General features: G+C 39.5%; 1 protein-coding gene across 6 annotated transcripts in view; it reads left to right on the top strand.

Annotated features, from left to right (window-relative positions):
• The window catches only part of Evi5 (ecotropic viral integration site 5), a 144040-nt gene that overhangs the window by 84300 nt on the left and 37657 nt on the right, over positions 1–22083 (top strand). For all 6 annotated transcript variants that reach the window (XM_070007662.1, XM_070007660.1, XM_070007663.1 and 3 more), the window contains 4 exons: positions 1595–1735; positions 2735–2893; positions 13090–13236; positions 15618–15713. In XM_070007662.1, coding sequence (XP_069863763.1) covers positions 1595–1735; positions 2735–2893; positions 13090–13236; positions 15618–15713 — 543 coding nt within the window. The remainder of the gene's footprint in view (positions 1–1594; positions 1736–2734; positions 2894–13089; positions 13237–15617; positions 15714–22083) is intronic.

Genomic DNA, 22083 nt, shown 5'->3' with positions numbered 1-22083 from the left:
AGGATTACAAGTGTAAACGACCAGCATCCAGCAGGTTAATTTTTTTATTCAGCATCCTCTTTTGTTTCTGCTTCAATATTATTTTAAGGGATATGCAATATCCACTTAGCAATATTATTTCAATGGATATGCAACAATTTTCTGCTTTTCAGTTGAGAAAATATTTCAGGTTCGTTATAAGGTTTGTAATTTGTGAGAATAACTTTATTCCATAATTGGAATCTTCAGGATGGCATGTTGAGAAAAATACAATGAAAACAGATTTTTGAATTGCTCTTAAAAGCTATAAAGTTATAAGTGATGTAATGTTAATGCTTTATTTGTAGTGCTAACTGAAATATTGGAAAACATTTGATTTATACACACATACACACACATACTTCTTGTTGGTGGTGGTGGTCATGGGGCTTGAACTCGGGGCCTTTGCTCTTCAGCCCAAGGCTTGTGCTCTACCACCTGAACCACAGCGCCATTTCCGGTTTTCTGGTAGGTTATTGGAGATAAGTGTCTCAAGGACTTTCCTGCCTGGGCTGGCTTTGAACCGCAATCCTCAGATCTCAGCCTTCTGTGTAGCTAGGATTATAGGTTTGAGCCACTGGTGCCCAGATTCATTTATATTTTTAACAGTGTACTTCCTGGGTCCTCCAAATGAAATACAGTTGCTCTTACACATTGCTGGTCTGAATGTAAAGCAGTTGCAGTTGCTTTGAGAAAAACTGGCAGTTTAAGTTAATATAAAATAATTAGCACCTGAGTAAGCAATTTTACTTTAATTATATAGGAAGAAGATTGGAAATAGAAGATCTACACAAGGGGCTGGGAAGGTGGCTCAGTGGTAGAGCGCTTGCCTTGCATGCATGAGGCCCTGGGTTTGATTCCTTAGCACCACATAAGCAAAAAAAAAAGCTGGAAGTGGCTCTGTGGCTCAAGTGGTAGAGCGCTAGCCTTGAGCTGAAGAGCTGAGGGACAGTGCCCAGGCCCAGAGTTCAGGCCCCACGACCAGACCCCCCCCCCCCAAAAAAAAAAAAAAAAGAGCTACACAAGAAATTTTGAACAATGTTATTAGCAGCATTGTTTATAACAGCCAAGAGTGCAAAACACCCCAGATTTCCTTTAACTGATGATGACGAATACATAGATATAATGTATAGCAATACAGTAGAATATTGTTTGGCATTAAAAAGGAATGAACCCTAAAAACATTATGAAATAAGCTAGTCACAAAAGCCATATATTCCATGATAGTGTTTATATGAAATTTCCAGAATAGGCGAATCTATAGACCTGGGATGTAGATTAGTTGTTGACAGAGAATAGGAGAATAGAGATTGAAAAATGACTGCTAGTCATCACAGGGGTTGTTTTTTGAGTGCTAAAAGTGTTCAGAAATTAGATTGTGTTTAAACAACCCAGTGAGTACTCTATAAATCACCAAAATACACTAAACATACGAATTTTATAGGTTGTGAATTATATTGCAACAAATCAGTATAAAATTAAGTAAGTACAGATATATGATATGAAATGTGCTATGTGATCTATTTCTTAAATGTACTTTATTTCTTAAAAGTCTCAAATCTTTTTCTCACTTTAGAGGAACAACTCCTTTCCAGATGAGAATAACATTGCAAGACTTCAGGAGGAACTCATTGCTGTGAAACTTAGAGAAGCAGAAGCCATTATGGGTTTGAAGGAACTCAGACAGCAGGTCAAGGATTTGGAAGAACACTGGCAGGTATATCAACATATGCGCTTTTTTCAAAAAGAGCAAAATCCAAATATCTAGTTTGTGCAACTTTGAAATAGCTGATGACCAAGAGTAAGAGGCAAGTTTAAAATGTACAAAATGTTGCTTTTAGTGTTAAAATTAGGAGCTTTTATGGTAAGCACAGTGGCTCTTGCTTGTCGTTCAGCATACTTGGGAAACAGAGATCAGGAGAATATTGCTTCAAGGCCAGTCCAAGCAAAAAAGTAGCAGTGCCTCATCTCAATCAAAATGTGAACTCATACCTGAGAAATAACTGAAGCAAAAAAAGTTGATTTGTGTATCAGCTGGAAGAATGACTGCTTCAAAAGTGTGTGACTCTGAGTTCAAACCTCAATACTGTCAACAAGAAAAAAGAGAAGAGGAGAGAGAGGGAGGGAAGGAGGGAAGAGACAGGTTGTTTAAACATGAGCTTTAGTCTCATAAAATATTGTCTGAAAATACACGATTTATCCTCTTACTTTCCCATATGGAAATAAGATGTTTCATATTTTTTTCATTAAAAGGAAAATATGTCGGGCGCCATTTGCTGATGCCTGTAATTCTAGCTACTCTGGAGGCTGAGATCTGAGGATCATGGCTCAAAGCCAGCCCAGGCAGAAAAGTCCATGAGACTCTTATCTCCAATTAACCACCAGAAAATCAGAAGTGGTGCTGTGGCTCAAGTGATAGAGCATTCTCTTTGAGCTGAAGAGCTCAGGGACAGTGCCCAGGCCCAGAGTTCAAGCCCCATGACCGAAAAAAAAAAGTTAAACTTAATATGACTCATATTTTATACTAGTTTACATTTTACTTTGAAAAGGATTCCTATCATGATTTGTTTATTTTTGCTCTATTAGATTTTTCAAGAAAGTACATAAAATTAATTATGTATAATATGTACCAGCCTTTTGATAGTCATGTTCATCAAGTTGTTGCTTACTTTGATACTAGGAATGTTTGTTGCAATATAATTTTTTTCTGCTGTAGCGCCACTTAGCTCGTACTACTGGGAGGTGGAAAGATCCACCTAAGAAACATGCTGTGCATGAGTTACAAGATGAACTGATGACCATTCGACTTAGAGAAGCTGAAACACAGGCGGAAATAAGAGAAATAAAACAGAGGATGATGGAAATGGAGACACAGGTATGATGAAAGACAGACCTGTTGGGTTGGAAAGTATCACTGGATTGCGTGTAGTATACTAGAATTGTATCATAAAGATGCAAAGTGAAGATATGAAGCTGCCTGAACTACAGTTTTGTAGCCCAAAATAACAGGTCTGAAACTTTCTTCCAAAAAATTTAATCTTTGACCCATTCAACAGAGTTTAAGCAAGATAGATACCATTTGACTTTATTAGGTAAAAACTCAAAGCTGTGCCATCTTGCACAGCTTGTTAAGGGAACATTCTGTAGAGTAAAAATTCTCAGCCTCAGTGTGTTAACAATCTGGGCTGGAGTATTCTTAGTTTAGTAGAGCTGGCCCAGGCACTGATGGTGATTAGCAACATGCTTCCTGGTCTCTGTTCCCTACATGTCCTCTCTCCCCACAGGTTGTGATGACCAAAACTGTCTCTACATATGTCCAAATCCCACCCCCCTAGGAGGGGGAGTGAATGATATTGTCCCATGCTCTGTAATAGATGATCTGAGTAGTCATAAAATTCTTCTTCTCAAGTCCTCCTTTTCTCTAATAAATCCTATCATAAATGAATTTGACCTAAGATCTGCAAAGACTTTGTTATAAAACCCATGTGCATGGTGCTGGGAAGGTGGCTCAGTGGTAGAGTGCTTGCCTTGCATACATGAAGCCCTGGGTTCGATTCCACATGAGCAGAAAAAGCCGGAAGTGGTGCTGTGGCTCAAGTGGTAGAGCACTAGCCTTGGGCTGAAATGCTGCGGGACAGCACCCAGGCCCAGAGATCAGGCCCCATGACCAAAAAAAGTGCATTGTAAGGGCACATTTGGTTTATATGTGGTCCATTTGTGTGGACCATTGTCCATAAATTATTCCTGGAAATATATAGAATCCTTGTAGATAGCAAAATCTTCAGATGCCCAAGTTTCTTGTATAATGTTTGTATATAACCTATGTGTATTCTCCAATATACTTTAAGTCGTGCTTTGATATAATGCCTAAAGACCGGCACTGCTGGCTAACACTGTAATCCTAACTACTCAGGAGGCTGTGATCTGAGGATCAAGGTTCAAAGCCAGTCTGGGCAGAAAAATTTGTGAGACTCTTATCTCCAATTAACCCCAGAAAACCACAAGTGAAGCTGTGGCTCAAAAGTGGTAGAGCACTAGCATTGAGTGGAAAAGTTCAAGGACAGCACCCAGGCCCTGAGTTCCAGCCCCATGACTGACCAAAAAAAAAAAAAGATACAATGTCTAAAGCAGTGCAAATACTAGTATTTGTATTGTTTAGGGAACAATGACAAAGTTTGTGCATGTTTAACACACTTGAGACAGGACTTAGTTACCTTTTATCCAGAGGAGCCTCAAACTAATAATCCTATTGCCTTTGCCTTCCAAGTAGCTGGGCTGGGCTTCAGGCATGCATCATACCTAGCTCAGATGCAAGAGTTTTTTCTTGTTGTTACTTTATTTTTTGGTGCTGGTACTGGGGCTTAAATTTAGGACCTCACCCTTTCCTTTGGCTTTTTCACTCAACGCTGTCACTCTACCACTCCTAGCTTTTTGTTGGTACATTAGAGATAAGAGTCTCATGGACTTTTCTGCCCAGGCTAGCTTCAAACTTCCTATGCTCAGCTCTCAACCTCCCGAATAGTCAGGATTACAGCTGTGAGCTACTAGCACCTGGCAAGCTGCCAGGTTTAAAAAAAATGTTTTTGACCTTTAGTTGGTTGTATCCAGAGGTGTGGAATCCATAGATACGGGGGAACCAACTATACTCTGAGAGCGGTATCAAAGTATTCATTCAGTCAGTAGGGGGCATTGTTAACTCATGTTCTGTATTCCAGAGTGAAAAATAATCACCCTATCTCAATCATGGTCATGCAAATATGTAATCCATTTAGAGGAATGCATAAATATACCCATACATTGTATTTTGCATTCCTTGAAGTAATTTTATTATGTGTTTGGTTCAATTAAAACCACTGAGGGAAAAAACCCACGGAGGAAATACTGTGAGATTATGAAGAGGAAAAATTTAGGTTTATGAGAATTTGGAGTTGGGTGTACCAGGGTTTGAACTCAGATTTACCTTGGCTAAGTCAGTTCTCTATGTGAGCTACATCTCCAGCCATTTTTTACTTCACTTATTTTTTAGCTACGGTTTCATATTTATGTCTGGGCTAGCCTGGACCTCAATCATCCTGTTCATGCTTCCCTGAAGTAGTTGGGATGACAGGTATGAACCACTTGTTCAGCTTTCATTGGTTGATATGAATTGTCAGTGAATTTTTTGTTGTTGTTGTTGCAGCCTGGCTTTGAACTGTGATTCTGTTGATCCTCAACTCCTAAGTAGCTAGGATCATAGGCTTCAGCCATTATACCAATTATAGTTTTCTTTTATGATCAGAATTAATCTTGGTATAGATAATAAAATTTAAACTCCAGTTTTTTGTCAGTGGCTGCGGATTTATCTCAGAGTAGGTGGAGATGAGTGAATCAAACAAGCATGGTTTTGAGAGCATGTGAACTAGAAAACACTGTCTCAGCCATTAAAGACTTATAAGAAATCAGTGGTGCACAGACTCTATTTAATATGATTAAGAATTAGGTAGAAATTACTGTGGAAAATATGAGGTGATATTTGGGTAAAAATATTCAAAGGAATTATATTTCAAGCTATGCCAGACTAGTTAGTAAGTGTGATTTGGAATAGATTTAATTATAAGTCATAAATGCCAGCACTTAGACTGGTAATGTTCAGGTAGTTTTCTCAGTGAAAAGTGAGAAATACAAAAAATAAACTGAGGTATAATGGGCTTGGCATATAGTCATCTAAAGAGTATTATATCAAATGTCCATATTGCCACTGTCCAGATGTTTGTCCATGTTGATACCTGTAATTCCAGTTTGATTTTAAGAACTTTCTGAAAATTCTGCCTAGTGACTATACTTTACAGAACCACTGACCTCTTTGCTGTATACAAAGCTTTGGTATTGCAAGTGATCCTTGTATATCTCTTAAGTGCCATTTACCATGCTATCATTGTTATTGGCATCTGGAACTTTTGGACCTCTTCCTTTCTCAAAGTAATGTTTTTTTTTTTTAATGCAAAAAGCAATATATATAGGATTGTGAAACAAACCAGTTATATTGAGTTATAGTTATCAAAAATACTAAAAACACATTTGATATAGAACATATACAGAGGATATAACACATTTGTATTGCTAAGTTCAGTTTTTGTTTTAGATTTTGGGGCTATAAGTAGCCCTTTTTAATTTTAAACTTACCTATGTGGTTACATCTCTGATAAATAACATACTTTAAAAAATTGAATCTGCCTGGGTGATGGTGGCTCATACCTGTTATTCTAGCTACTTAGAAGGCTGAGGTCTGGGGATCATGGTTCAAAGCCAGGCCAAGCAGGAAAGTCTGAGAGACCTTTTATCTCCAAATAACAAGCAGAAAATGGAAGTGGAGCTGTGGCTCAAAGTGGTAAAGCACTTGTCTTGCAAAAAAGAGCTTAGAGACAGCAGCCAAGCCCCGAGTTAAGCCCCACTATCAGCAAAAAAAAATTTGAATTTGACAAATGGTTAACTCTAAATTTACCAAAAACCACTGAACTCTCTGTGTATTTACAGTAAGTGAATTTTATATGCAAGCTATATCTCAAGAAAGCTATAAAAATTTATTCTGTTTGGTGCTTAGTTCATGTTTTGTGATTCTGTTTGGATTAGTATCTCTCATCTTTCTGTTTTCTGTTCTATCAGTTCTTTGTTTTCATTTCCTTTTCTACATTCTTTTGGATTTATTGAGCATTTATTATGCTTTCACTTTTATCTTCATGGGTTGCTTTCAAGAAATTTGTGAGTGGTCACTCTGTTTTACAATGTATGTTATTAATCAGATTTAACCTACCAAAGATAAATCATACACACTAAATTGCACATTTCAGCCAGGCATAATGATGCACAACTATAATCCCAGCAACTCAGGAGGGGAATGAGGTAAGAGGCTCATAATTTCAAGGTCAACCTGGCAATTTAGTGAGACCCTGTCTCAAAATAAAACCAAAACCAAAACCAAAACTGGGAATGGTGGTTACATTTATTATCCCAGCTACTCAGAAGGCAGAGATAGGTATATTCCAGTTGGACAAAAGTTGTCAACACCCTATGTAAAAAACAAGCCAGGTATGGTAATATATAGTTCTAGCTATGTAGGAAGCAGAGGTAGGAAGATCTCTATCCTAGACCATCCTCAGCTCTGAAACCCTATCTCAAAAAAGAAACCAAAGACATAAGGGACAAGCTCGAGTTCTAGGCTAATACTCCCTGCAACTGGTACATCTTTTTTTTTATTTTTATTTTTTTATTTTTATTTTTTTGGTCCAGTCGTGGGGCCTGAACTCTGGGCCTGGGTGCTGTCCCTCAGCTCTTCAGCTCAAGGCTAGCACTCTTCCACCTGAGCCACAGCGCCACTTCTGGCTTTTTTCTTTTTGCTTATGTGGTGCTGAGGAATCGAACCCAGGGCCTCATGCATGCAAGGCAAGCGCTGTACCACTGAGCCACCTTCCCAGCCCCCCATCTTTTTTTTTAATACCTCCAAATTACTGGACATTGTTTTTTGTCTTGCGGAGTAAGTGCTCATTTGGATTTGTCTACCTGTTTCTCAGTTTCTTGCTTTCTAATCTTTCATTACAAGTTTAGGTTTTAAACCTGAATTGCCTTGAACTCATTATCCTCAGAATCTTCCCTTTCCTTCTGTTTGACCTTCCCAAGTAGGTAGGGTTATAGGTATGTATATCCATACTTAACTCTCTCTCACTTTGTTAAGTTCACTTTTATTTTCATTTGATACTTTAAACTGATTAGATTATTATAGGATGACTTTTTTTTTTGGTTGGTCATGGGGCCTGAACTCTAGACCTGGGCACTGTCCCTCAGCTCTTCAGCTCAAGGCTACTGCTCTACAACTTGAGCCACAGCGCCACTTGCAGCTTTTTCTGCTTATGTGGTGCTGAGGAATCGAACCCAGGTCCTCATTCATGCAAGGTAAGCACTCTACCACTGAGCCACCTTCCCAGTCCCAGGATGACTTTTTTTTAACCATGACATTTTCTGTTGAGATGTCTACTAGGGATTGCACTATCTTTCCTTCATGATACTGTTTTTCCTTGATTTCCCTCTTTATTCTAAGTTTTACCTTTACCTGCCTAAGGAGTGGTTGTGCTTACTGAATTGTGGACTCATCTTTTTTAGGGGGTTAAATATGGTACTTGAGTTTGAACTCAAGACCTTGTACTTGCTAGACAAGTGCTCTATCACTTGAGCCACACCTTAGCTTCCCTGTCATTCTTTTTCATTGTGAAAAGTTCTTAAATATTATTTGTCAGTCTGTGATTCTTTTTTCTTTAAAAAAATTTTTGCCTGTTATCCTGTTAGGTATTCTTTGGACTTCTTTCTGTCTGTTGACCTATTCTGGGATACTGATTTTTTTCTAATGTAACTAATTTCCTATTTAACTCTTTTTGCTGAGTAGCTTTTTTTCCTTCTGGTACTGGGTTTTGAGTTCAGGCCCTCCAGCTCTTGCTTGAATATTTTGCTCATAGCTGGCAATCTATCAATTGAACCAATTTCTACTTTTTGCTGGTTAATTAGCGATAAAAGTCTCTTGTATATGTCTACCTGATTTGAACTGAGATTCTTAGATCTTAGTTAAGCATAAGCCACTGGTACTTGGCTCATTGAATTTTTAGTATCAGTGAATATATTAATTTATAGAAATTTATTTGCTCATTTAAAAAGTTTGCTGAATTTCACAGAGCATGGTAATGCATGTGTGAAATTCCACAATTTGAGAGGATGAGGAAGAAGGTTCATGTTTTGAGTTTGAGACCAACCTGGACTATATAGTGAGTTCTAGGTGAGTCTGGGCTATATAATGAAATCCTGTCTCAAAAAAACTTTTTTTTTTTTTGTCAGTCCAGGGTCTTGAACTCGGGGCCTGGACACTGAGCTTCTTTTGCTCAAGGCTAGCACTCTACCACTTGAACCACAGCGCTACTTCCAGCTTTTTCTGTTTATATGGTACTGAATGAAGAATTGAACCAGGATTTCATGTATGCTAGGCAGGCACTCTACAATTAAACCACATTCCCAACCCTTGTTTTTGTTTTTGTTTCAGACAGCTTTTACTATATAGTTCTATCTGACTCTAATCTTCAGTCTCCTAAAATGCTGGGATTACAGGCATGTATCACCATACTCAGCTCTGAAGCATGCTCAGATCCAGCCTCCTGAGTAGCCACTGGTGCCCAGCTAACTTTTGGGTTGTATGTGTATGTGTTTTTTGTTTTGTTTTGTTTTGTTGGTTGTAGGTCTTGAACTCTGGGTCTGGGCTCTGTCCCTGAGCTCTTCAGCTCAAGGCTACCACTTGAGCCACAGCCCCACTTGCGGTTTTCTGGTGGTTAATTGGAGGTAAGAGTCTCACAGATTACTTTTCTGCCCAGGCTGGCTTTGAACTGTGATCCTCAGATCTCAGCCTCCAGAGCAGCTAGGATTACAGGCCTGAGCCATTGGTACCTGGCTTATGTGTATATTTTGTAATCTTAAATTATATACTTGTGTTCAGAGATGTGAAGGAGTATTTTTCTTTTTTGATTGTCTTATTTTTATTTAGTATAATTATTAAGAAGTTGTACAAAGGGGTTATAATCCCATAAGTCAGGTCATAAGTATAATACTTCTTGGTCAGTGTCATCCTTTCCTTCAGTGTTCCTCATTTTTCTTCTCCTCTTCCTACCCTCAAGATACTTAATTCATTTTTTACACAATGTACATTGAATATAATGGCTGCATTTACTCACCCTTCCTTTCTTAAGGACAGGTTTTATATTTCAGAATGAAAATTTTCTAGACTGAATTTGTTGAGTAAAAGTGAGGAAGAATAAAGTAACAGAGAATGATCTGAGAAAGAAGTTATTTCTTCTGAGAGTCAGAAAAATAAGTAAAAGTAAAAATGAAGAAACTTGAGCTATGCACAGTGGTCCAAGCCTGTAGTAGCTCATTGCGAGGCAGAGATTGAGAGAACCCAGTTTGATTCCAGTCCTAGGCATAAGAGTTTGCAAGATGCCACCTTAACCAGTAGCTGGGAGCAGTAGTGATCCTGTTATCCCCAGGGAAGCTTTATCCTAATGAAACAATCAGCTAAATATTACCCAGATAAACATTAAACGGATGCTTATGGCAGAAATATTTTTGGTTAAAAAAATTGGAGATAGGAGCTGGAAAGGTGGCTCAGTGGTAGAGCGCTTGCCTTGCATGCCTGAGGCCCTGGGTTTGATTCCTCAGCACCACATAAGCAAAAAGAAAAAAAAAGCTGGAAGTGGCGCTGTGGCTCAAGTGGTAGAGCGCTAGCCTTGAGCTGAAGAGCTGAGGGACAGCACTCAGGCCCAGAGTTCAGGCCCCACGACCGGACCCCCCCCCCAAAAAAAAAAATTGGAGATAAAAAGTTTATTAAAGCTGAGTGTGGTGGCTCAGATCTGTATTCCTAGCTGCTTGGGAGGCAGAAATCAGGGGGATTGTGCTTTGAGGCCAGCTTGGGCATAAAAATTTGTGAGACTCCATCTCAACCACTAGCTAGTAAAGTGGCAAGTGTTATCCCAGCTATAGGAGAAAGGTAATGACTGTGTGCAGTGGTGCACATCTCTCATCCCCAGGGACACAGGGAACCACAGATTAGGAGCATTACAGCCCAGATCTCCAGCATAAATGAAACCATGCCTCAAAAATAGCCAGCACAAGCTGGGTGCTGGTGGTTCATGCCTGTGATCCTAGCTACTCAAGAGGCTTAGATCTGAGGATTGCAATTCAAAGCCAGCCTGGGCAGGAAAAGTCTAAGAGATTCTTTTTTTTTTTATAATTTAATTTTATTTGTGAACATACTGTACAGAGGAGTTACAATTACATGGGCAGGATAATGTGTACATTTCTTACCAAGCATTGCAGCCTCCTCCTTTACCCTTCACATCCCTTCCCAGCCTCCCCCTTCCCCCCCAATCCCAATCCTCCCCCCCCCCCAGCACCAATGTTGTAAAGCTCGTTTTGGACATGACAACTTGTACTTCTCATTGTTGCAACAGGTCCACCTGTATCCTCTAAGAGATTCTTATAGCTAGTTAACCACCAGAAAGCCAGAAGTGAAGTTGTGGCTCAAGAGTTCTAGCTTTGAGCACAAAAGCTCACCGTGCACATGCATGTGTGCGCGTACACACACACACACACACACACACACACACAACCCCCCCCCCCCCCCCCAGTGCAGCGAGGCTCCAGTGGCTCATACCTATAATCCTAGCTACTTGGGAGGTTGAGATCTGAGGATCTAAGTTTGAAACCAGCCCAGGCAAGAAAGAATCTTTATCTACAATGAACTACTTGAGCAGGCTCATGTGGTAGAGAGCTAGACTTGAGCAAAAAAGTCCAGGCCCTAGCTTCAAGCCCCAGAGCCAGCACTAAAACAAAACAACGCAAAAAGTAGCTTAGAAACTTGGCTCAGGGGCTGGGAAGGTGGCTCAGTGGTAGACTGCTTGCCTTGCATGCATGAGGCCCTGGGTTAAATTCCTCAGCACCACATAAGCAGCAAAAGCCGGAAGTGACGTTGTGGCTCAAGTGGTACAGCGCTAGCCTTGAGCTGAAGAGCTGAGGGACAGTGCCCAGGCCCAGAGTTCAGGCACCACAACTGAAAGGAGGAGGAGGAGGAGGAGAAAGGAAGAGGGGAAGGGGGTGGGGGAAGGGAGGAAGAGGGGGAGGAGGGGGGGGAAGGAGGAAGAGGAAGAAGAAAAAGAAAAAAACAACTTGGCTCAAATGGCAAAATGCCTGCTTAACAAGCACTAAGCACTGACTTCAGTCTTTAGTACTTCCCCTCCCTTTCCAAAAATGAAGGAACTTGGAAATAATATATAATTTTGGATTTAAGTCTATGGAATTATCTAAACCCCCTCCACCCCCTTAAAACTGAGGATAGAGCTGTTTTAGTAGAGGAGATAGAATAGGTTTGAGTAATAACCGAGCATTTATTGTGTGTTTGTAAAATCTCAGGCATTGTGTAAGACTTTATTTATATGATTTTCTCATATAGTATTCACAATGCAACCTTAGAAGACAAGTGATAGTATCTGGATTTTTTTTTTTTCCAGTGTGCTGAAATTTTATGGGATTAAGTAACTTGTTTAACTACTAAATGAGGAACTACATTTTTACCTGTCTTTGATTATGAAAGTCTCCTGTTGTTTTTTTCACTACTGGAATAATTTAAGGTTGAGAATTCAAACTGGCTCAAGCCTGAATGGCTATTTCTTTTGTCGGTCATGGGGCTTGAACTCTGGGCTTGGGCACTGTCCTTGAGCTCTTCAGCTCAAGGCTAACGCTCTACCGCTTGAGCCACAGTGCCACTTCCAGTTTTCTAGTGGTTTATTGAAGATAAGAGTCTCACAGTCTTTCCTGCCAGGCTGGCTTTGAACCTGGATCCTCAGATCTCAGCCTCCTGAGTAGCTAGGATTACAGGCGTGAGCCACTGGCACCCCCAGTCCAGTAAGCAATGATGCTCTGTATCTTTTGGTAAGTTCTGCCTTCTTTTGAGATTTGAGAAGTTAAATATGTACTACTCTGCCTACTTTGCATTCTGTTTCGGAAGTATCTTTAAGTTTTGTGTAAAAATCCTTACAGTTTGAAATTTTTTTAAATAAGTGATCTATTGCGTTCTAATGAGAGTTTCTAATATGGACCACTTATATTCTTTTGGAGAGCTAGACTTTTAAAGCAGTTTTCTTCTTCTTCTTTTTTTTTTTCCTTGGGTCCAGTCGTGGGGCCTGAACTCTGGGCCTGGGCACTGTCCCTCAGCTCTTCAGCTCAAGGCTAGCACTCTACCATTTGAGCCACAACACCACTTCTGGCTTTTTTCTTTTTTTTTGCTTATGTGGTGCTGAGGAATCGAACCCAGGGCCTCATGCATGCAAGGCAAGCGCTCTACCACTGAGCCACCTTCCCAGCCCTTAAAGCAGTTTCTATTTTATTCTTCTCAGTATTTGTTGAGTAAAAATGACCTGTAACTGAAAACATTTTTATAATGTCAAGCTGTAAAATGGATAGGTATGAAAATTGGAAGGCTTTTTACTTATTTATATCTCTGATTATTAGAACCAGATCAACAGTAATCATCTACGAAGAGCAGAACAAGAGGTCACCAATCTACAGGAGAAGTTGCACTATCTTTCTGCCCAGAACAAAGGACTGCTTACTCAGTTAAGTGAAGCAAAGCGCAAACAGGCAGAGATTGAATGCAAGGTAAACATATCAATAATGTAAGAATGCCTTTTGTAGATCTTTAGTATCATGAGTAGATTTTTCTTTTTCTCTTTCTCTCTTTCTCTCTTTTTCTCTTTCATTTCGTGTGTGTGTGTGTGTGTGTGTGTGTGTGTGTGTGTGTGTGTGTGTGTGTGTGTGTGTGTGTGTGTGTGTGTGTGTGTGTGTGTGTGTGTGTGTGTGTGTGTGTGTGTGTGTGTGTGTGTGTGTGTGTGTCATGGGGCTTGACAGGGCCTGGACAATGTCCTTGAGCTCTTTTGTGCAGGCTAGTGCTCTATCACTTTGAGCCATAGCACCACTTCTGGTTTTCTGGTAATTGGAGACAAGAGTCTCATGGACTTTCACGCCTGGCTTTGAGCCATGATCCTCAGAGCTCAGCCTCCTGAGTAGCTAGGATTATAGGCATGAGCCACCCTCACCTGGCTAACAAACCTGTTTTCAAACCGACTTGGTGTGTTTGTTTTTGCCATGCATGGGATTGAACCCAGAGCCTACTGCATAATAGCCCAGTGTTGTACCGACCAGCTGTGCTCTGGCTTTCTGAACTTGGTTTTGTGGTTTGTGGTTGCTTTTGGGCCACGTTAATTCTCTTGCTACTAGGGTGAATTTTAGGCAAGAAACCTCATTTTCTACCACAGTAGTGACATTTACTAGTTTCCCTTTACAATATTTGTTTGCCTAATATCCATTCAAAGCTGAAGACTTTAATGATACAACCAAAAAAGACATAATTTGGAGAGATTGGGCCTCCTCTGCTTTGATTAGTATCTTATGTATTAGTGGACAGTCAATATTGATTTATATCTTTTGGATAAAGAGGTGAGCAAAAGAAATACTTATGTACTAATAGATCAGAAAAAAATGTTATGTTTTCCATTACTATTTTAATCAGTTTAGGGTTTATGTGTGTGAAGCCTTTGATTTAAAAAGCATCAAAGTATTTGAAATCAAGTACTTTCTTCTTAAAGTAAGCTATAATCGAATATACTGGGAGCATTAGAATGGATTACTAAAGACAATTTAGACATTTTAAAATGACCAAGATAGACATCCACTAGTAGAAGGTAGGGAGGGTGCACTTGTAATATTTCAGCCTTAATATTCTCTGAGAAATAAGCCTTCAATGGCACATATAAAGCTGTAATTCCATCAAGTTTCTCTAGTGTCATTAAAAACCAGTAGTGAAGCTTGAGTGGTTTATCAGTGTCACTGAAATCCAGAGATGAAATTACATCCTCATAAATATGCATGCTGTTATAATTTACACTGACAGAAATCTGTAGATAGAACTGAAATTTGTAGTAATGCAAGCACAGTCTATGTGTAGTCTGTTTTGAAGGCTATGACTTTACTAATTAAAAATAAACTATGTGATATGAGCTTATATTAACTGATTTTTCTTGTTGATTGAGGTGAGGTTTTTTGTTTTTGTGTTTGTTTTTAGTCTGGTGCTGTACCACTTAAGCCATGTTTTCAGCTCACATTTTGTTGGGTATTTTGGAGATTAAGTCTAACAGACTTCTCTGCCTGAGCTGGCTTTGAACAACAATCCTCCAGATCTTAGCCTAATTAGTAGTTAGGATTACAGGTGGGCCTTTGCTACTTAGCTTGAGATTTTATAATGCTAACTTGTATTTACTATCTTATCTGTAATAGAGACCTAATTTAATCTTTTTCCCATAATTGATACAAACATTTCTTGAGCCATTTTGATAAAGTCTTATTGGATTTAATATTGTTGCTCAACTTAACACATGTTTGCAAAGTAAAATATTCTTTGGACATAAATATTTGTGTGACTTACTGGTGAAAATAATTATTTTCACTGAATTTATCTAAGGGATGGGTATAGACTCAGAATATTAGAAGATTTTAAGACCTGAGACAATATTATAACTTTTAATTGCTCATTAATGATAGAGTCTTCCTCATTTAAGGTAGAAGTTAGTTCATTCTTTTGTAATGCCTTTTGTAAATCTGAATAATCAATATCATTGGATTGTCATTCTAGCACCCAGGACTTTTTGATTATATGTACATATTTAACCTTGTTGTATTGGGACAATTCAGTAACAAATGTAACTTTCAAAGAAGCCATTCTTCCAATTGTAAGAATCTGATTTATTTTCATTTAGTTTTATATGATTATATAATTTGTTGATAAGTAATTGTTAAAATTCATATAGCTGCTTATAATTTGTTTCCTATCCCACTAGGTATGGATATTTATACTTTACTGTTTGATTATGTGTGCAGTCTTAGAATTGTTGAGTAATAATGTAAGATTCATGCAGTATACTTCTTTTCTGATATCTGGAAAGTCTCAATTTCAAAATACCTGGTGTGTTACTTTGTTTGCCTAGAACAAAGAAGAGGTGATGGCTGTGCGACTCCGGGAAGCAGATAGCATGGCGGCTGTGGCTGAACTACAGCAGCACATTGCAGAGCTTGAGATCCAGGTACCAGTGAAGAGAATAAAATAGATGCAAATGCAATGTATCAGTTCTCTGTGCACCTGCATAATTACTTATTTATATCTTCATGCTCACAATGGCAATTCTATTTTCAGTATTTACTCATTTTCAAGATCATTTTTTAAATCACGGTAAAATATAACCATGCATTATTTGTGACTGGCTTATTTATTTCACTTAGAGTAGTGTCTTTAAAGGTCACTGATTCTGTAGTTGTGTTAAAGTTATTTTCCTTCTTAAGACTTAATAACATTATTGTATATATACATATGTATATATTGTATATATTATTGTGTGTATATATATATTTTGTTGGGTATTTTGGAGATTCAGTATAACAGACTTATAGCATATATATATATATATATATATATATATATATATATATATATATGGATATATATACACACACATATGTATAGCATTTTGATCATCTATCAACATTACTTCCAAGTTTGGGCTACTGTGAATGATGTTACTATGAATGTGAATGTGTAAGTATCTGTTAAAGTCCTTTCATTTCTTTCTTTTTTTTTTTTTTTGTTTTTTTGGGTCCGGTCGTGCGGCCTGAACTCTGGGCGGGGGTGCTATCCCTCAGCTCTTCAGCTCAAGGCTAGCGCTCTACCACTTGAGCCACAGCGCCATTTCTGGCTTTTTTCTTTTTGCTTATGTGGTGCTGAGGAATTGAACCCAGGGCCTCAGGCATGCAAGACAAGCACTCTACCACTGAGCCACCTTCCCAGCCCCATTTATTTCTTTTGAGTGTATATAGCACCTGGATCATATTGTAATTTTGTTTAGTTTTCTGTAGAATTGCCATACTATTTCTCATAGAACCTGCATTTTGCATTCCTATAAGCAGTTCATAAGGGTTCTGTTTTCTCCACATCATTAATTATCCTGGACACCCTTGCTTATTTTCTGAGGCTTAAAAAAAATAATCTGTGCCAGGCACCGGTGGCTCAGGCCTGTAATCCTAGCTACTCAGGAGGCTGAGATCTGAGGATCACGGTTCAAAGCCAGCCTGGGCAGAAAAGTCCTTGAGACTCTTATCTCCAAAACCACTAGAAAACCGGAAGTGGCGCTGTGGCTCAAGCAGTAGAGCGCTCACCTTGAGCTGAAGAGCTGAGGGAATAGTGCCCAAGCCCAGAGTTCAAGCCCCACCACTGACCAAAAAAGTAAAAAAATCTGTGCCAAGTGCCAGTGGTTCATGCATTTAATGCTAGCTGCCCAGGAGGCTGAGATCTGAGGATTATGGTTCAAAGCCAGTCTAGGCAGGAAAGTCTATGAGACTCTATCTCCAGTTATGCGCCAAAAAAAACAGAAGTGAAGCTATGCTAGCTTCACTTGAACATTGAGTTCAAACACTGAGTGGCGCGCGTGCGCCACACACTCTCTCTCTCTCTCTCTCTCTCTCTCTCTCTCCTCTCTCTCTCTCTCTCTCGTTTGGCCAGTGTATTTGAAGTGATATCTCAACTGTGATTTTGGTTTACTTTTTTTTTTTTGGGGGGGGGGGTCCAGTTGTGGGCCTGAACTCTGGGCCTGGACGCTGTCCCTCAGCTCTTCAGCTCAAGGCTAGCTCTCTACCACTTGAGCCACAGTGCCACTTCCGGCTTTTTTTCTTTTTGCTTATGTGGTGCTGAGGAATCAAACCCAGGGCCTCAGGCATGCAAGGCAAGCGCTCTACCACTGAGCCACGGTCCCAGCCCCTGGTTTACATTTTCTTAGTGATTAGTAAAGTTCAGCTTTGTGTGTGTGTGTGTGCTATTCTTGAGGCTTGAACTTAGGGCCTAGGTGGCTGATCTTTTATAAAACATACAAGCTTGTCTTTTGTCTACTACCAAATCACATCAGAACTCCTTAGCATGAAATCCTCTTTATCTCATTGTTATCAAGACCTATATTTTTAACTTTGTTTCTCTTTTTGCTTTTTTCTTATTGGTCATGGGGCTTGAACTCAGGGCCTAGGTACTGGCCCTGAGCTTTTTCACTTAAGGCTAATGCTCTACCACTCTTGAGCCACAGTGCCACTTCCAGTTTTCTGGTGGTTAATTGGAGATAAGAGTCTCACAGACTTCCTGCCCATGCTGGCTTTGAACAGACCCAGACTCCTGAGTAGCTAGGATTACAGGAGTGAGCTGCTGGTTCTTGGCTGGCTAGCTCCTTCTTTTCCTCCCCTTCCTTCCCTCCCCTCCCTCTCTTCCCTCCTTTCCCTCCATTCTCTCTCTCCCCTCCCTCTCCTTCCTCCCCTCCCTCCTCTCCCTCCATTCCCTCCTTTTCTTCCTCCCTTCCTTCCTGCCTTCTCTGTCAGTTGTGGGGCGTGAACTCTGGGCCTGGGAACTCTGCCATTTGAGCCATACTGCCACTTCCGGTTTTCTAGTGGTGTATTGGAGATAAGTCTCGTGGATCGCCCCCACAGTTGGCTTTTTCTTTTTCTTTTCTTTTTTGGTCGGTTTTGGGGCTTGAACTCGGCCAGGGCGCTATCCCTCAGCTCTTCGGCTCAAGGCGAGCACTTTACCACTTGAACCACAGCGCCACTCCAGTTTTCTAATGATTTATTGGAGATAGGAGTCAGTCTCACGGTCTTTTCCTGCCCCGGCTGGCTTTGATCAGCGATCCTCAGATCTCAGCCTCCTGAGGAGCTAGGATTACAGGTGTGAGCCACTGGTGCCCAGCCTAATTTTGTTTCTTTCTTTTTTTGGGGGGGGGGGTCCGGTCACGGGCCTGAACTCTGGGCCTGGGCGCTGTCCCTCAGCTCTTCAGCTCAAGGCAAGCACTCCCCAACTTGAGCCATAGCGCCACTTCCGGCTTTTTTTTCTGGTTATGTGGTGCTGAGGAATCGAACCCAGGGCCTCATGCGTGCAAGGCAAGTGCTCTACCACTGAGCCACTTTCCCAGAGCCACCTTCCCAGCCTCCCAGCCCCTAATTTTGTTTCTTAGCTGTTACTTGCCCACTTTCCATGCTCACTGTGTTCAGCATATTCCAGATTATCCTGTTCCTGCAGGTTTCAATATTTTGAAGAATATTATAGCCTTCTGTGTACTACTATATCTTTTGAAACTGCTATGTGTTCTGTACCTTATGCTCCTACTTTTGAGTTCTTTTAGTTATTCTTTGAGGATTTAGGACTACATGCTCTTTGGCTAACTTGCTGTTAGTTCATTTAGTAAAGATGTTTTTAGCAAATGTCTCAGTGCTCAACATTTATTTAATGTAGTTTTAAGATTCCATAAATAGGCCAGGCATGGTGGTGCGTGTCTGTGATTCTTCCACTCAGGAGGCAGAGGTAGGAGGAACACAAGTAAGAGGACAGCTTGGACTATACATAGTGAGACACTGTCTCAAAAAAAGAAAGAAAGAAAAATCCTTAACACTTTAGATGATTATTAGTTGTGGGACTATTTTATTGTTCTCTAGTACCACTAGGGGGAGAACTCAACTTAGTCAAAGATAATTGTATTTAAATCTCATCTGAGTAACTCTTTTCAGATGATGTTAATCTGTTGCAAGTAGAACTTTTTTGTACAAACCAAATTCTCTCAAGATTCTTCACTTAATAAATTACATTATTATGTAGTCTTATTCATATAAATAAAGCCTGCTTTCTAAAATCATGAAAATTATACATTTGTAAACATATTAGGTAGGAAAAATATTAGACGAAGTAATTCTTCATATAAAATATTATAATAATTCTTCATATAAAATATAGTTTATAGTATGTATAATGTATAGTATGTATAGTATGCTTATAAGGCTAGCCTTTTCAATTTTTTTTCAAAGAGTCTTCAGTTAACTTGAAACCCTCGGGTCTGCATAAAGTTCATGTGTTACTGTTCAGACATAACTACACCTGTTCTTTATAATACTGCCTCTTTCTTTGAAAAAAAGATGTTTTATCTTGGTATCTTAAGTAAACTTAATCATTTCTGATTTTAAACAATTTCCTGGAACTGTTTTTAAAAACTGCTCCATTTCGCTCTTCTCAAACAGAAAGACATTACTGGTGATTTCTGTCAGTGTTCCACTACAGTGCTAATTTGGAAACAGATTACATACCTATAAAATTAAGATGTTAAACTCCACAGTGCTATTAAATGTATGGAAGTTATATATTATTTCAACATTTTTTATTAGTAATCTTCTTACTTCATTCAAGATTATTACTTTCTCAGATAAAGCATATTTGGCAACTTTTTTTGTCTTTATTTGCTCATATTTAGCCCCAGACCTTTATTTATTTATTTAATTTATTTTTTTTTAGCCCCAGACCTTTTTATTGTTTTGTTTTGTTTGCCTAGGCTGCTCTTTATTTTATTTTATTTTTGTTCCAGTCCTAGGGCATAAACTCAGAACCTGGACACATCCCTGAGCCTTTATGGCTCTACCATTTGAACCACAACTCTACTCCTGGCTTTCTTGGTAGTTAATTGGAGATAAGACTCTCACAGACTTTCCTACCTCTATGGCTTCAATCTTCTGATCTCAGCCTCCTAAGTAGCTAAGATCACAGGCGTGAACCATCAGCACCTGGCTTCCAAGCTGTTCTTGAACCTGTGCTTCTCCTGCTTCTGCCTCCTGAGTCCTGAGATTACTAGTGTGCACCATCAAAGCCCAGCCCCAAATTTCTTTGTCAATAATGTTTTCATCTTAATCATTTTAAACTATTTTACTCTCCTTCAACTTTTTGCCATAATTTATATGTCATATCTTCCTTTTTTTTCTTTTTTGATGGTACTGAGTTTTTGTTTGTTTGTTTGTTTGTTTTGTTGGCCATGGGGCCTGAACTCTGGGCCTGGGCACTACTCCTCAGCTCTTCAGCTCTACCACTTGAGCCACAGCGCCACTTCGGGCTTTTTATGTGTATGTGGTACTGAGGAGTTGAACCCAGGGCCTCACGCATACATGGCAAGCACTCTACCACTGAGCCACCTTCCCAGCCCCAGGTTTTGAATTGAGAGCTTTGTGCTTGCTTGAGAGTCACTCTCCTGCTAGAACCTACCTCCAGATCTTTTTGCTCAGGTTCTGTGTGAGATACAGTTTCACTTTTTGGCCAGTCTAGCCTAGCCTACAATCCTATTTTGTACTTTGGTTGTAGCAGGATGACAGGTATGCACCACCACTCCTACCTTGTTTTGGTTGAGATAGGTAGGAACTCACAAACTTTTTTGGCTTGGCCAACCTGAAACTGCAATCCTACTGATTTCAGCTTCCTGAATGGCAGAGATGATAGACAAGTGCCTATCTATTAGTTAAGGTAGGATCTCACAACAATCTTCTTTTTGTTTGTTTTTGTCAGGGAGTATCACAGGGTAGTCTTTTTTTTGGTCGGTTATGGGGCTTGAACTCTGGGCTTGTGCACTGCCCCTCAACTCTTCAGCTCCAGGGTAGCACTCTACCACTTGAGCCACTGCACCACTTCCGGTTTTCTGAGTGGTTTATTAGAGATAAGAGTTTCATGGACTTTCCTGCCCTGTCTGGCTTTGAACCGTGGTTCTCAGATCTCAGCCTCCTGAGTAGTTAGAATTACGGGCGTGAGCCACCGGTACCCAGCCAACACAGGGTAGTCTTGAACTATAAACCTTCCAATCTATGTATCCCCAGTACCTAGGATTTTAGGCATAAACCATTAATACCTTGTTTCATTTTTAATTAATTTTTTTTAACTGATGCATATAATATTTATTTATGGAGTATTATATGACATTTCTATACATGTATACATTGTATAATGTTTAATATAGGTTTAATATACCTGTTGTCTCATTTATTTATACTTTGTTGTTTTATTTTTTGAGAGTGTATTTTTACCTGGATATGATATGCCCTAATCAGAGTAAAGAGCTTCAACTAATCAGAATAAAGAGCTTCAAGAAATCTAGTTAGTAGGAACAAGATAGTTTTAGGATTCTAAATAACTTTGTGGTCCCCAAAACTGTTTTCTTGTATTAAAGAATGGATTTTGGAGTCAAACCACTTCTGAGCTGTCTTGTCTTGAGAATCTACTTAATGTATTTGATTTACTTATTCAGAAGTGAGGATCCCAAATTTGTTTAGAATTTAGAATTTTTAGAGTTGCTAGAATTAAATGGGATAAGGAAGCATGTATAGTATTTTTTCCTTATTCTTCAGGGGAAAAAAAACACACCTTCATAGGTGTCCTTATATAAAATAAAATCACTTTCGTCTGGACATGGTGGCAAATGCCTACAATCAATCCTAGCTACTCTGAAATAGAAATACAAAGATCACCAATTTGAGGCCAGCCTATGTAAAAGTTGGAGGAACTGGGGTATAGCTCACAGAGGTAGCACCCTTACCTACCATACCCAAGGTCCTGGGTTCAAGACCCTT

The sequence above is a fragment of the Dipodomys merriami genome, unplaced genomic scaffold (genome assembly GCF_024711535.1).
Source record: "Dipodomys merriami isolate MVZ:Mamm:240054 unplaced genomic scaffold, mDipMer1.0.p SCAF_7, whole genome shotgun sequence".
In the NCBI taxonomy this organism is placed as follows: domain Eukaryota; kingdom Metazoa; phylum Chordata; class Mammalia; order Rodentia; family Heteromyidae; genus Dipodomys; species Dipodomys merriami.
Note: the sequence above shows the minus strand (reverse complement) of the source record. Positions and strands in the feature narration are given on the sequence as shown.